Source organism: Armigeres subalbatus, chromosome 2 (genome assembly GCF_024139115.2).
Source record: "Armigeres subalbatus isolate Guangzhou_Male chromosome 2, GZ_Asu_2, whole genome shotgun sequence".
In the NCBI taxonomy this organism is placed as follows: domain Eukaryota; kingdom Metazoa; phylum Arthropoda; class Insecta; order Diptera; family Culicidae; genus Armigeres; species Armigeres subalbatus.
Genome location: NC_085140.1, coordinates 422,555,100 through 422,570,268, shown reverse-complemented (window position 1 = coordinate 422,570,268; position 15,169 = coordinate 422,555,100). Strand labels below are relative to the sequence as shown.

The 15,169-nt window shown below is 38.2% G+C and overlaps 2 protein-coding genes across 3 annotated transcripts in view; both read left to right on the top strand.

Annotated features, from left to right (window-relative positions):
* LOC134217785 (uncharacterized) overlaps positions 1 to 15,169 on the top strand; it is a 244,528-nt gene that overhangs the window by 150,064 nt on the left and 79,295 nt on the right. The window lies entirely within an intron of this gene.
* On the top strand, positions 5,717 to 6,641 carry LOC134216709 (uncharacterized). The gene is made up of 2 exons (XM_062695541.1): positions 5,717 to 5,849; positions 5,937 to 6,641. Exons 1-2 carry the CDS (start codon positions 5,820 to 5,822, stop codon positions 6,639 to 6,641), a joined length of 735 nt encoding a protein of 244 aa, XP_062551525.1. The 5' UTR covers positions 5,717 to 5,819.

Genomic DNA, 15,169 nt, shown 5'->3' with positions numbered 1-15,169 from the left:
ACGTTATCCAAACCACAATTAATCCACAACTCCGCAACCGAAACGATCGCAAATTGCTGTGTGACACAACTAATCTAGCTCTAAAGCGTATATTTCTCTTCGTGACCGAAACCAATGTGGAAGCACGACAGCCTTGCACACCACAATTATTGCGGTTTTGGAGGTCTGTATTATTCGATCTCAAAACGCATTGCGGTCCCCAACAAATGGCTCATAACCAAGTAGCAACGTTTGTTCCACTACGAACAAACATATCTACACTAATTGTTTTCCACATTTCTCCACTAATTGTCACGTTTCGGTGTGTCGCTGGAATTATTTTGTGGTTCCTACCGAAAGCACGTTGTTTGTAGATTTAAGGTACAATGGAAATCATTTATCTTCCTTCTGTAAGGTAAAATTTCCAATTTCTAGAAAACATTTCAAATAAAAAGTAAATAAAGCTATTGATAAATATACGTTTAAAACAATGCTCCATAAAAGTTTCAATTACTCTATTAAATATGTCTTTCTGCTTGCCTTCGCCTAGAATTTTTCTCATTTTATGGTCATGGATAGTTTTGATAGAGAAAATTGCCTGTCATAAGACGAGTTTAAACAATCCCATTGAATTCCACCACTTAATTGTATCCTGACAGATACGTATTTCGACCTCAACAGTAAGGCCGTCTTCAGTGTCTTGTACTTGACTCGACTCGAGTCGAGTCAAGTACAAGACACTGAAGACGGCCTTACTGTTGAGGTCGAAATACGTATCTGTCAGGATACAATTAAGTGGTGGAATTCAATGGGATTGTTTAAACTCGTCTTATGACAGGTGAAAACATTCCACTAAAAAGCTCAAAATAATTTTCTTATAAGAGAAAATTGTCCATATGAAAATTCTATTTCTTGCAAGCTTCAGCTTTTCGCAGCACGTCGTGCTTCTAAGCCACGAAAATCCTCTAAGCTCAATGGGGCCTTCTATTTCATAGTAAGCTAATTTTCAACTACAAACAGAAACTTTTACATTCTTCCAAGAATAATTGATGATTTAACAATAATTGTTCGGTGTTTTGGAGGGATTCTGAAATTTCGTGAATTTTTATTATTTTATGTTAATAACCTTCATCTGCATTTACGTCATGTTTCATCTGTGGCCATTGTACCCAATTCTAAGCAAACCAATGGCACTGTTGTAATGCGCTATTATACTGGTGCGATGTCTAGGAAAACTTTGTTCTGTAGTTATATATGTGTAATATGGACAAAGTGGAAACGATTCAAGACTGACGAAAGCTACTATTGGAACGTTGAAGAGATTATCGCAGTTTGTTATGCTGAATTATTCAGTAAGTAATTTATATTGCTTTCGAGCAAGGGGTAAAAATGGAACAAATTCGATTACATTCTCTGTGACACGTGTTCATTGGTTTACCTTCATGCCTATTATGTAGCCACATGGCCGATAGTAAATATAGATTACGAACGCGTATAGAAACTAATAAAGTAATGAATGTAAATCATTCTCACTTTTCTAAGGTCAGTAGTCTTACCCTAGCAGCACACATATTCCACATAGGTTACTGCAACCCATATTTGACCAGATTTAGTCACAATCAAGTTGCTGCAACCAGATTTGTCTGCCTTGTGCTGCTCGGGTAGTGTCAAAGTACACGCCGAACTAGTCCAATGCCATTGAATGGCATCTATTGTCGATTCGATGGAGTTCCTGATCTTTTATTCATAAAACATCGGAAGGAATCGAGGACCATGACAAGATCCCGCTATTTGAATCATTTGCAAAGAATCAATAATCCCAGCTGAGGTAATCTCAGCACGAGTGATTCTGAGCTAAATCTACGATGGATTCTGAAAAGAATTCGTGAAGCATTCTGGAAAGAATTCTTGAGGCATTCTGAGCAGAATCATTGAAGGGTTCTTAGAAGGATCCTTGAAAGAGTTTCGAAAAGAATTCCTGATGGAACAGAAACATTGAAGAATGCTGAGCAGAATCCTCGGAAGACTATGAGCAGAATCCTTGGAAGGTTTCTTGGCAGAATTTTTCAAGATTCTCACCAGAATCCCTGAAGAATTTTGAGCAAAATCTCTGAAGGATTCGGTACAGTACTAATGAAACATTCTGAGCAAAATTCATTAAGAATCCTTAGCAAAATTTGTGAGGCATTCTAACCAGAATCTTTGAAAGAGTTTAATCAATTGCGCTGTTATTTTAGTTTAGCTACTCTTTCCCGTATCGGTTACTGTTTTCGGCTATCAATTTGGTTGCTGTACTCTTTAAAAGTGACATTTGACGTTTGGTAGTCAATCAAATGGTAGCGCTCTTACCACGCTACCAATTGTGATCACCTTTGGTCAGTTGCGCTACTGTTTGAGCAGCGTGTTTATTAGCGACTGCGCTGCCAAACGACTAATACTTACGCCCGTTGATGCTACTCTTAGAATAATCATAAAAAAGATTCTGAGAAAAAATCATGAACGATTCTGAATAGAAACGTGGAAGAATACTGAGCAGTAACCTCGAAGGAATCTTCGCTTTCGATAATAAACAAAATCACTAACGAATATCGATTCGACATTCTTCATACCTTGCCTTCAAGGTATTTTGAAGGATTCGGCTCTACTGGAACTTGGCCTGCTTTTTAACTTGGTATTCTATTAGCATTTCCTCAGTTATTAGTTGAAAGCTTTCCTATGCCCGCCATTGCATGAGTATGTATCTTATGTGGCTAGTACAATGGATACAGGGTGTCGAGAAAGTTACCAACCCTAAAACTTCCAAGACCGGACCGAAAATCGAACTCGCCATCTCCGGATTGGCAATCCTACGCCTTTGCTCTGGAGACCCGAATTCATCAAATATTCTAATTAAGGATTAGGATTAAGGATTCTTGGCAAAATCTGTTGATATTTTTTCCTATTTTTCCTAATTGTTCTTATAACTTATAACTTTCAAATGATTTACAAAAATTGAAGAAAAAGTTAGTCCCGATTCCTACCAAAATTATTCTTGTCCTCAAGCTAAACAAAACGCATACGGGATTCGTCCACGGCCACTGTCGATATTCATCAAAAAGTGAAAAAGTGAATAAAAAAAAGTGAATCATTACATGTACGTGAAATCGGAATTCGGAGCTCGATTCGTTGGATCATCGACACTTTTCGGTGGTCATTCGTCCATTATTGAAGCAGCTCCCCGCTGCTGATGCAGTAAAGTCGAACGGCTTTCATCACACGCAGTTCTTAGCTGTACCCAATTTAACCCGGCACACGCTAAATCTGTTAATGAGCACACTCCACAATATTGAGGCAGCTGGATATGTCAGAAGGAGTCCAACTAGAGAAGTAAAATCTGAAATCTGCTCAAATCCATCCAGTGCTCAAGCATTTTGCAAAAATATCTGAAACGAACCCATCAACTGAAACGTTTCCCCTGCTAACTAAAGCATCTAAGGTGCTAAACCAACCTCTGAAGCCGGCAAATGAAAACCTTCCAACGATAATGATTCTTTGCTGTGAACCCCACGAATACTTTCGCAGCTGCCAAATGTGCCGCTATTGGGAATTGCCATTAAAGTTCCATACAGAAGCAAAGGAGGATAAGTACTGCAATACTACAGAACATCATGCGGTCTCTTATGGATATCACTGGTTCTTCCAAATTGAAGGAGTGGACAGCTTGATGAAGAGCTTGGACGAACGTGGACGAACTAATTTGGTGAGCACGTTCCAGTACTTTTTCTTTATTCCTATCATTGATTCATCGATTTGTAATTTCATAAAATCTAACACTAAATACGTACAGGGCATCGTTTGCTTCTATTGCCGCGGATATTGTGGGAATCCCAGGTATCCGGTTCACGCTTTAGATAGCAACGGTGGCTCTTCTCGACCTTCTACTCCCTGAGTAGTTAGTACGAATAAGGGCGTCCTTGTGAAGTTTTGCTGTACCTGTTATGAACCACTGGTACATCCCATCCCCCGTACTACCTGAAGAAACCTTTCTTTCTTCAGATGTACATCCTTTTTGTGGTACAGGCATACCTCGATAGTACGTACCCTCGATAGTGCGTACCCTCGATAGTGCGTACCCTCGATAGTACGTACCCTCGATTGTACGTACATTTTACCTCGATAGTACGTACATAAATTTTTTTTATTTCGTTCAATTTTCTGTACGATTTTAGTAAAAATTTGAATGTGCTTTGATCATGGCACATGCAGAGGTCCTTCATATGTTACGTAATAATTTCATAACTGAATTAAACACCATCGTGAGCTTATAACGAATTTAGTAGCAAATCTTTGAAAAAGCAATAATTGAAATTTTATGAGTATGATTTTCTTAGAAATCAGATTAGCTATCCACTTTATTGAACAATTATTATGTTTATGAATTATTTTATCTATCAAGGAAATTAGTTCCAGCTCTAAAACCCTTCCCCATGCATTAGTTTACCTGATAGACCAGAAAATATTTCCCCGAGGAGTAAATTAATTCCATCATGGGAATGGTGATTCATAAAATTGAATTTTCGGCAAGATATTTTACTGTTTAATTAAGTTTACATTTAGTTTAGTTCCATTCCATCCACTATCCACCACTATTTTTTTTATTAAGAAACAAATACAGGGGTTAGACAAAAAGGTTGAGATAGGTAAAATTATGTCGAAATTCAAATCATCATAACTTTGCGTACAATAATCCGATTTTGATGAAATCAGGACCATCAGAACCGGACGCTTTTCTAGTATACTGCCCCTGCGAAACCTGGAATTGGTCCTTGGCCACCGGAGATGTTTCGGGTTTTCCGAAGGTATGTTCAAAATGCATTTTTCCACTGCTTGTCATTTTATGTGACGTTTACTTTCATCATGTTTTATGCTTTCTCCAAAAACTAGATGAATCGACGGTTGTCGTGCAGTGTTTGTGAAGCGTGTGCTCAATCGAAATTGATTATTTCAAGTGTTTAAAACGTGCAAAAATAGAGTGTATATCTTTAATGTGATTAGATTATCACATTCTAATCAAAGTTGTTGCAGATTTGTGAAAATATTTGCGTAGAACGGAAATATGTTCAATTAATCGGTGCATCTTACTTTCCACGATCTTAGATATGGTGATGGCGATAGTGGTGTTCACAAAATGTATACAGATAAGTATCTCACATATATAGTTATCACTCACATTTGTAAGTAAAATACTACGATGCATCTCTTCTATTAGCTTTGGATATATTAATGCCTACAATCAAATGCATAACATAAAATTATACTATAGATGATCATGTTTATCTCGCCAGATAAAAATGAATCTTACGTGAAGTGACCATGTAGAAATGATGTTGGGGATGAGATGCTACATGCATTCTTTGCGTAGCCTAATCTCGTAGGAACATTTCGTTGAAAGGTCTCTCAAAAGTTTCATGTTTTAGTATGGTAATCCTCTCGGAAGATAGTAAGTACTTCAACTACTGCATGTCTCGTATACCATTAAACGACGTCATATATGATTACCATCTGCATAAAGACACACATCGTTATGATTCAAATATACCCTTATAAACTAAACTGCGCACACTTCTGAAATGTTCAACTGTATCTATTACAATATTTCTGTATAATCCATTCTATGAAGGGAACAATACACACGCACTGTTTGTGTTTTATCTATCCCTTGTGGCATAAAGCAGCATCTTTTGCCTTCCATGTCAAATAGATAATTATTTGCTATCTATCGGCTTCACCATTAGCTCATTAGTGCATTGTTTAATCTATAATAAAACAATTCTATATTAGTACAGTTTTTGCATCTCCTTATGGAACAAAAAAATATGTCGAGTGATCCGGTAAGTTAATTACATATAGCTCATCAGTTTTCATTAATTTATCTTTACTAGAGTAACTATAATTTTGAACAAATTTATCTTCAATAGAACAACGAAATGGCTCTCGAGTACGCGCTTCTTGCATCACCAGAGGCTGATTCAATTGTCCAGGAGGCCGCGGAAAATATTGGCATGGCATTGAATACGGGAAGCAAGCGACCAGCAAACTCCCCAACCAACGGTGATGACAAGCGCCAACGTGTGGCCATTCGCAATCAGTTAAAATTGATGATCCGTCGGGAGAACGCTGACGTCGATGATGAATATTTTCACAAGCTTAGTGGCGAAATCTTCTATAGACAAGGATGTTTGACTAGCGAATTTCTTCCAACGTTCTACAATTCGGGGCACACAAATGGCATCGGGTGGTTCTGTGCGTGCGACGAAAGCAGTTTAACATGGTTGAAATCCACCTTGGATGACATCAAAAGGATTAGTGAAATCAAAGACTTTATTGTTATGCCTTATGCACCCATTCCACAGTTACGACGCACTATTTTTTCAATTCCTCACTTTGAAAAATTTGAAAAGGGAGGAAATGAAAAAGTTATGACTATGATAACTCGTTTAAATCGAAACTTCGACACAAAATTCTGGAAAGTGGCAACGATGTTGCCACCTGCAAACGGGATGCGTTCTATTATAATGAATATTGACGAAGAATCCGTAGTGAAGCTGGCTAAGCAAGGCAATAAGCTTTTCTATGGCCTTTCGCAAGTTTTTGTAAAGGTTTATCCCAAACATAATGATTAAAGCAGTGTCTATGATTATTTATGAATGAATCAATAAACGATAATTAGAATCAATTTCTCTACCTTTATTCATGATTGTAAATCACATGAGCTTACAAAGTATTTTTAAACCTGATTGGAAACCTATATGGAAATCAAATGAATAGTACTCAGTAACGAATTCAACAGTGACTTCCAATTTCATTCTTCCCAGTGTATCTCAATTCGTCTGTCGATAGAATTTTCGTTTTGAGTGTGCTGTTAAGAACAAAATTTGGAATCTAAATAACTACTAGAACTTTCATCTCAATCAAGTATGCATGCTTTATGCAATTGCTATCTTATTTGTCGAGTTTATATAGCTGCCTGTGTTAGTGAGATTTATCGGTTTATATTTCATTTTTTTACCAGATGTCTATCTTTAATATCTATATCTACACTTGATCTTTTTAATAAATAATTAAGTTGCCAATCTCCTTACCCGACCCTACTTCCCTTCCTGTTTTTTCCCACGGGTAGATGATGAGATAGGCTTTTAAAATGGCGAGGCACAAATCTCCCATCTAGAGGGGAACGTGCCACCTGAGCTTCCGGGTGTTCTGCGAAAGTGACATTTGTTCAGGGTGTATGGCCAATCCCGTACCGATTTTACGAAAATGCCCATATCTTTGCGTATACCAAACAAATTTTCGATCTGCAGCCAGCATTGGTCAGCTTATTAGTTCTAGTTTCCAGGGAGAGTATAAAACATGATGGCAGTGAACGTCAGATAAAACGATAAGCAAAAGAAAAATGCTTTTTTAACATATCCTCGGAAAACCCGGAACATCTCCGGTGGTCAAGGGCCAATCTGAGGGTTTGCATGGGGACAGTATACTAGAAGAGTTTCCGCGTCCGAAGGTCCTGGTTTCATCGAAATCGGATCATTGTACGCAAAGTTATGCTGGTTTGAACTTCGACAAAATTTTGCCTATCTTAACCTTCTTGTCTAACCCCTGTAAGCTGCGTTACTAAAATGAGGAAAAATTTTGGCCGAATATTTCCTCTGAGACGTCTTACTGGGATTTCCGCAGAAGTTTATCCTGGAACAGTAGTTTCTCCCAAGGGTTCTTCCTGGGATACCTTGGTAGTTTGGTCGAAAATTCCATACATGATTTAACTTGATATTATATCTAGACCTGTTCGCCGATTGAAATTTTATCGATGGTGAGGCGTGATAGATCATTTTCAGCCAGTGCCAGTGGCGTGGTGGTGATTGGCGGCGGCGTGAGTCAGCGTGAATCAATTTCGTTTATTACAAGTTTTCCGGAATTTATCTGGATGTTCCTCCAGGAATTCCGAAAGTTTCTCCGGGAATTCCTACGGCAGTTTTTCCAGATCTTTCTCTGAAAGTTCCCACAGGAATTCCTCCGGAAATTCTTCTAGAAATTTCTCCGTGAATTTTTACGAAATTCCTCCGAACATCCATTTTAAATTATAGCCAAATATTTCTCCGTCAATCCTTCCAAATATACCCTCTAAATTCCATTTTTTGTCAGTAATTTCTTCAGCAATCCACTTGAGGAATTCTCTTAGAAATTTCCACATCCCCTTTCCTAGAACTTCCACCAGAAAGCATTCACAAATTCCCATGTAAACTCCTTCGGGCGTTCTCTCTGGAGTTACTCCAGAAATTCCACCAAGTTCTCTCTATTTATTACTTCGAGGTCTTTCTGGAAATTCTCATTAGACTTCTTCAGAAACTCACGTGGAAGCCCATGATACTCACGCCCCGGGAATTCTTCCGGAAATTCCTCCAAGAACTCTCCCGGAAAATTGCTCCCGTTTTTTCTTCGGGAATCCTCTTGGAAATTCTTTGCAAAATTCGTCTGCAAATTCATCTGGCTATAAAAATTAAATTTCGTCAAAGAGTGTAATTGTGCCTACCAGAAATGCCATACTCGCGCGAACCTAATGCCGGCATTTTTTCTAGCGCTTGATTTGCTCGCGAGTACGGGCAAAGCAAAGAAAAAAAAGCAGGGCAGTATTTTTTCGAGAGTAAAATTCACGATCGCGAGTATTTGTAGTTACTTCGAATAACATGGATAAATTTCACTTAACATAAACTCAGTAACAATGAACAAATGTGTTCTTGCTCGGACATCCGTGAGAATCATGTTCCGAGGTTGGTTTATGACATTTTGAAAATTAACCCGAATGACTCACGAAGCTCCACGAACATTTTTCGGGGTTCGCTTTTCTGATCTCTCTGCGAGTAGTAGGTGGGCAAAAAAAAGCAAAACAAGTGTTCGCGTGTACTTTGAATGGCCTACTTCTTGATTTGTGAACAAGGTTTACAGATTTACACCACTAGTCAAAACTCTTTTGGGATTTACCTACAAAAATTCCCCTTGAAATTCCTCTGGAAATTATTTATGGGATTCTCCCGGCAGATCCTGCAGCCATTCTCAAAATTTCATTTTTCTCAAAAAACATTTTCTCAACGGCACTTCGCTTAAAGTTTTAATAAAAAATCATCCAAAATGCCCTTCAATATTTTCTGAGAATTTTTTTCCAGGCAATATCTTGAAACAATAACCCCGAAAATTCTTCGGAAACTCTCCCATTTTTTATTCCAGAAATTCCTCCATATATTCTCCCAAAAAATCCGCCAAAAATTTCCCCGGAAATAACTACGAGAATTTCTTCAGAAATCTCTTTTAAAGTTCCTCTGAAAAGTTCTTCAAGAATTATCCAGAAATTCGTTTCGGAGTTCTCACAGAATTTTCTCAAATTATTATTATTCTGCACAAAATTCCTTCAATAACTGCTCCGGGAAGTTCCTTTTTCAGGATGAATAGGAGTATCGAAAGGATTTCCTGAAGAATTTTCTAAGGTAATTTTTGAAAAAAAATTGCGATGTATTTCTTGGTTTGAGTTTGAGTTTCGAAAAATCTTGATGGAATCACCTATGGATTTTCTGGAGATATTCTCGAAAAAAAATCCTAGAAGCACATCTGAAACAAATCTAGGAGAAATTTGAAAATAAGATTTTTATTCAATTAATATCCTAAGGAATTTTCAGAGGAAAATATTTATGAATGTCAAAACAAATTTCAAATAAAGTTTTGAAATAATTTCAAACTAAAATACGAAAAAATTCTAGTAGAATTTCAGAGGGTGTTCTTGGAGTAATTCCTTAGTTTCCTGAAGAACAAACCCACATTTTCAGAAAAAAAAGTATCTTTATGTTTGGCCGAGAATGTGTTGAATAGTGGCCATGTTACCAAAAATTATCCCACGTCGCACTTTTTGGCCAGAGATCCACGCTAGATGCAGTTTGTGAGTAGATCAACATCCAATGATTTAGATTTAAATACTTTATCGACAAACACCACCTCAATTCATCAAGCTGATATCGATCAAGTATATAAAAGTCGGTCCTCCAGGCCTCTTATCACAAAATCGCTTTTGGAGTTTATAGCCTTTTCGTTACACATTGTTGTACGAGAAAGGCATAAACGATTCTACAGACGAGCAAATTAAAATAACCGTCGTCGGGGTCAAATGGGGGTGAGAATGGGTCACTATTTCAAGTACTTAGAATGCTTGTTGAATAGTTTGAATGTATCTGAGGGCAAGAAGACTAAAATATAAGAGACCTTTTGAACCATTTGGCTATCCGACCTCCAGGCTGCCGGTGAGAGCGATGACCCATTCTCACCCCCAGACCCATTCTCACCCCCCAGACCAATTGTCACCCCCGATGGCGGAACTTAGAAAGTTAGAAATCAGTTTTTTTGTTATCTTTATACTCATCTTAGTATAATGTACTTATGTATATAATTACGAATCATAATGAAGGTTCCTTCAAATCAACGCGATGCGTTTGTTGCTATAGCTGACAGTTTGTCGCTTTGGTAGGGAAGCGTCAATGTAGCCAATCGAATCGCAACGACAGTGACAGTTCAGGACAACCTTAAAGCTTTTCATTTACATAAAATCTATAGGTGGAATCCATAAAATACGTCACGTAAAAATGTTGTGATCAACCCCCAATCGTCACTTTTTGTAGTAACATGCATAATTATGCATGATGTGTAACATATCTTTAAAACGTCATGAATATCACGTAATTTATGGATGTTCCGAAGCATTAACATACAATATTTCATAAAAACAATAGCCTCACATTTACAAGGACGATAATTTTGCGCAATGCTACATGTAGACATTATTTCAAGAAAAATCTGAGTCATGCTGGTCCGTTGTGTACTATATCAAATATAAATTTGCTTAGAATACAGAGCCTTCTATCGAAATTTTGGCTTTCGAGCGGTTTTATAAACATTACACCACTCCCAAATAAATAGAAAGGCAAAAACAATTTTTTTTTGTTCGGTATTTTTTTGCTTCGATAGTACGTACGCTTCGATAGTACGTACACTAAAATTACGGAGGTGTACGTACTATCAAGGTATGCCTGTACTAGTCTTCGTAACAAAAAGGGCACCATTACGGAGCATGAGATCTGATCAAATTATTCGTATTACTAATTGACCAACGCCCCCGGATGGGTGACGGATAGAGGAAGACCCACACACACAGGATTCTTGGCAAAATCTGTTAATCATGGATCATGTATAAAATTTCTGAGGCATTCTGAGCGGAATCTTTGGAAGAATGTGAAAAGAGTCCTTGACGTAATCTGAGAATAATCCTTGAGAGTTTCTGGGCCAAATTCTTGAAGAATTTTGAGCAGAGTTTTTTTTTTATTATGAGTAGGATTCTGAGTTTAAAATTTGGAGGATTTCAAGCAAATACCTTGATAAATTTGGACTATAATGCTTGAATGATTAGGATTGGATTGTAAAGGATTCTGCGCAAAATTCCCGGAATCTTTGAAGAATTATTTTCAATAACCTTAGAGGATTCAAAGCAGATATCTTGAAAGAGGCAGAATGCTTGAACAATTATAAGTAGAATGCTTAAAGCAACATAATCTCAACGGATTCCTTGGGAGATTTTGAGCTTATTTTTCGAAGGATTCTGAGCGAATCCTTAGAGGGTTCTTATGTAGCTTTGACTCCAACAAAGAATCACCCAACAAAGCTCGATGTCCTTGCACTTTAGAATCCTCCTTACAACTGCCAGCAGTAATGGCTGTACATGCATAGAGTGCGCAAAGGCATTCATAGACTGATCCATGTTATAAACTGATTCATACCAGACAGTTTTCAGCTGATTCTTCGATGGAATCTAAGCTAAATCTTTGGAATATGAGCGGAATCTTTTGGAATATGAGCAGAATCCTTACATATTTCTGTGCTTAATCCTTGGAGACTTCTGAGCGGAAGAAATGGAGAAATCTGACCGGATTTCTTTCAGGATTCGCAGCAGAATCCTTGGAGGGTTCAAAGCAAAATCTTTGGAGGCTTTAGAGCGTAATTTTGAAGGTTTCTGTGCGGAAACTTTGAGGGAATCTGAGCGAAATCCAAAGAAGAATTCGAGCGGAATCTGTGGGAGAACCTAAGCGATATCCCTGGAGAAATCTGAACGGAATCCTTAGAGAAATCTGAATGGAATTCTTGGAGAGATCTGAGCGAAATTATTTGAGAAATCTGAGCGAAATCTTTGGAGGTCTTTTCGTGGAGAAATCTGAGCGAAATATTTGAATGAAACTGAGCAGAACCCTTGAAGAAAAATCTTTGAAAGAATCTGTGCGGAATACTTGGAGGAATATGAGCGGAAACGTTGAAGGAATCCTATTGAATATTTTGGTGGATTCTGAGCCAAGTCTTTGGCGAATTCAGGGCAGAGTCCTTATATGGTTCTCAGCATATTCTTTGAAGGAATCTGAGCCAAATCCTTGGATAGTTTTGAGTGGAATCTTTGGAAGAATATGAGCAGCATTCTTGCAGGTTTCCGTGCTTAATCATTGGAGACTTACCTAGAACCTAGAAGGATAATAAGCGAAATGCTTGGAGGATTCTTATCAGATTCCTTGGAGGCTTCAGAGCGGAAATCTCGGAGGTTTCTGTGTGTAACCCTTGGAAGAATCTGAGCAGATTCCAAATAGGAATTAAAGTGGAATGCTTGCTTGTTTCCGTACGAAATCCTTGGACAATACGAAGTGAAATACTTGGCAGAATCTGAATGGAATTCTTGGAGAAACCTTAGCAAAATCCTTGGAGGATTCCAAGTGGAATTTTTTGAAAATCTGGGCGGATTTTTTGGAAAAACCTGAGTTGAATCTTTGGAGGATTCTAAATGGAACCCTTGGAAGAAGCTGAAGAAGCTGGAATAATCCGAGCGGATTATGTAGAAGGTCCAGAACGGAGTTCTGAGAGGATTCTGAGGAGAATCTGTAGAGGATTCTTAACCAAATCATTGAAGAATTCTGAGCATAATCTATAGAGGAGTTAGAGCCGATTCCTTACGGGTTTTCGTACAGAGGCACCTGAGCGGAATCCTTGGAGGAATCTGAGCGTATTCCTTGTAGGAATCTGAACGATAATCCAAGAAGAAATCAGAGAGGAATCGGAGCCTAATTTCAGAAATAATCTGAGCGGAAGTTGAAGACGATCCTGAACGGAGTCCTTGGAAAAATCTTCGGAGGAAGCTGTGCGGAATCCTTGGAGAATTCTATTTGGAGGAATCTGAGCAGAATTCTTGGAGGAATCATAGTGGAACCCTTGGAAGAAGCTGATCGGAATCCTAGGAAAAATCTGGGTGGATTGGTTGGAAGAATCTGAGCGGATTTTTTTGAAGAATTCTTAGCAAAGTCCCTGGAGGATTAAGAGGAGAACCCTTGAAGGTTTTTAGCGGGGTTTCCGGAGGTTTTTTGTGCTGAATCTTTAGAGGAATATGAGCGGAATCCTTCGAGGAATGTGAGCGGAATCGTTGGAGGAATTTGTGCAAAATCCTTGGAAGAATCAAAGTGGAATTTGAAGTAGATCATGAGTGGAGTCTTTGGATGAAGCTGTGTGGAATTCTTGGAGAAAACTGAGCAGAGTTCATGGAGGAATCTGAGCGGAGCCCTTGGAAGAAACTGAGCGGGATCCTTGGAGAAATCTGGGCGGATTCATTGGAAGAATCCGAGCGGGATTCCTGAAAGAATCTGAGCGAATTTTTTGGATGATACTAGGTACTAGGCAATCTCTGCACAGATTCCGCCCAGTATTTTGCTCAGAAAACTTCAAGATTTCTTATTCGAATCCTATAATGATTCCGTAGAAAATCCTCCACGGATTCCGCTCAGAAGACTCTAATAATTTTGCTTACATTCCTTAAAGAATTCCATTCTGCTTAGAATCCTGCAAGGATTCTGCTCTGAACCCTCAGTGAATTCGGCTCAGTATCCTCAAAGGATTGTGCTCAGAAAACTCCAAGAATTAGATCCAAGATTAGAAATCTCCAATGAATACGCTCAAAATCCTCAAAGATTTCTGCTATGCATTCTCCAAGGAATCCGCTCAAATTCCTCCGAGGAGTTCGTACAAAAACATCCAGAAAATCTGCTCAAAAGCCACCAAGGATTCTGCTCTGAATCCTCCAGGGATTCCGTTCTGAGCCCGTTAAGGATTCTGCTTTGCTTCCTCCCAGGATTGTGCTCAGATGCCTTCAAGGATTTCGTACGGAAACCTGCAAGGATTCGGCAAAGATTCCTCCGAAGATTATTTAAAGAATCCTCCAAGAACTCCACTCAGGGCCTTCTATAAACTCCGCTCAGTTTCTTCTAGGGATTCGGTTCTGCTCACATTCCTTCAATAATTATTATTATATTATCAAGATTCCTCTAAGGATTCCACTTATATTCCTCCAAAGATTTAGCACAGAAATCTCCCAAAACCCCGCTTAAATACCTAGAATGATTCTGCTATTAATCCTCCTGGGACCTTGAGATTCTTTGAAATATTCTGACCAGAAGGATTCTGAGCCAAATGTTCAAAGTATTCTGGGCAGAATTCTTAAAGGATGCTGAACAGAATCTTCAAACGATTTTGAGAAGAATCCTGGGCCGAACCCGTAGATGATTCTGATACTCAGAAATTGATATCAATGATGATATGGCCTACGCAACTTTTTTTTTTACATAAGGCCTTGGGTTGAACCTACGACCTCCTACTTATAACACAGAAGCTGTAGTAATTAGACCACCGAGCATGCGGAGATGTCCTACACATTTTTGAACAATCAAATAAAATTCATTCAGTGAATGCAACTAATAAATAGATATTTGAGTTTTCGAAATGTTACTTCAATCTGACAAAATGGTGCAAAATGAAATCTTACAATATTGTTATTTGTTAATACAGTATCTGTATAAGAAGCTCACATTTCTTGTATTAAAACTTTGCAGAATTGTATATGCCAAGATTTTATGCAATAATTGTATTTTGGGTGTGGTAGCAATCTATGCCTGAAATACGCACAGGCAGAGGTTTTCATTAAATATTAAGTATCGAAAATAAAATTGAAGAAAATAACTGGAACGTGCTCACCACTTGATAAACAGATTTATTCGACACAAACAGTAAACCAGCCTTAGTCGATAGTGACGAATTTTAA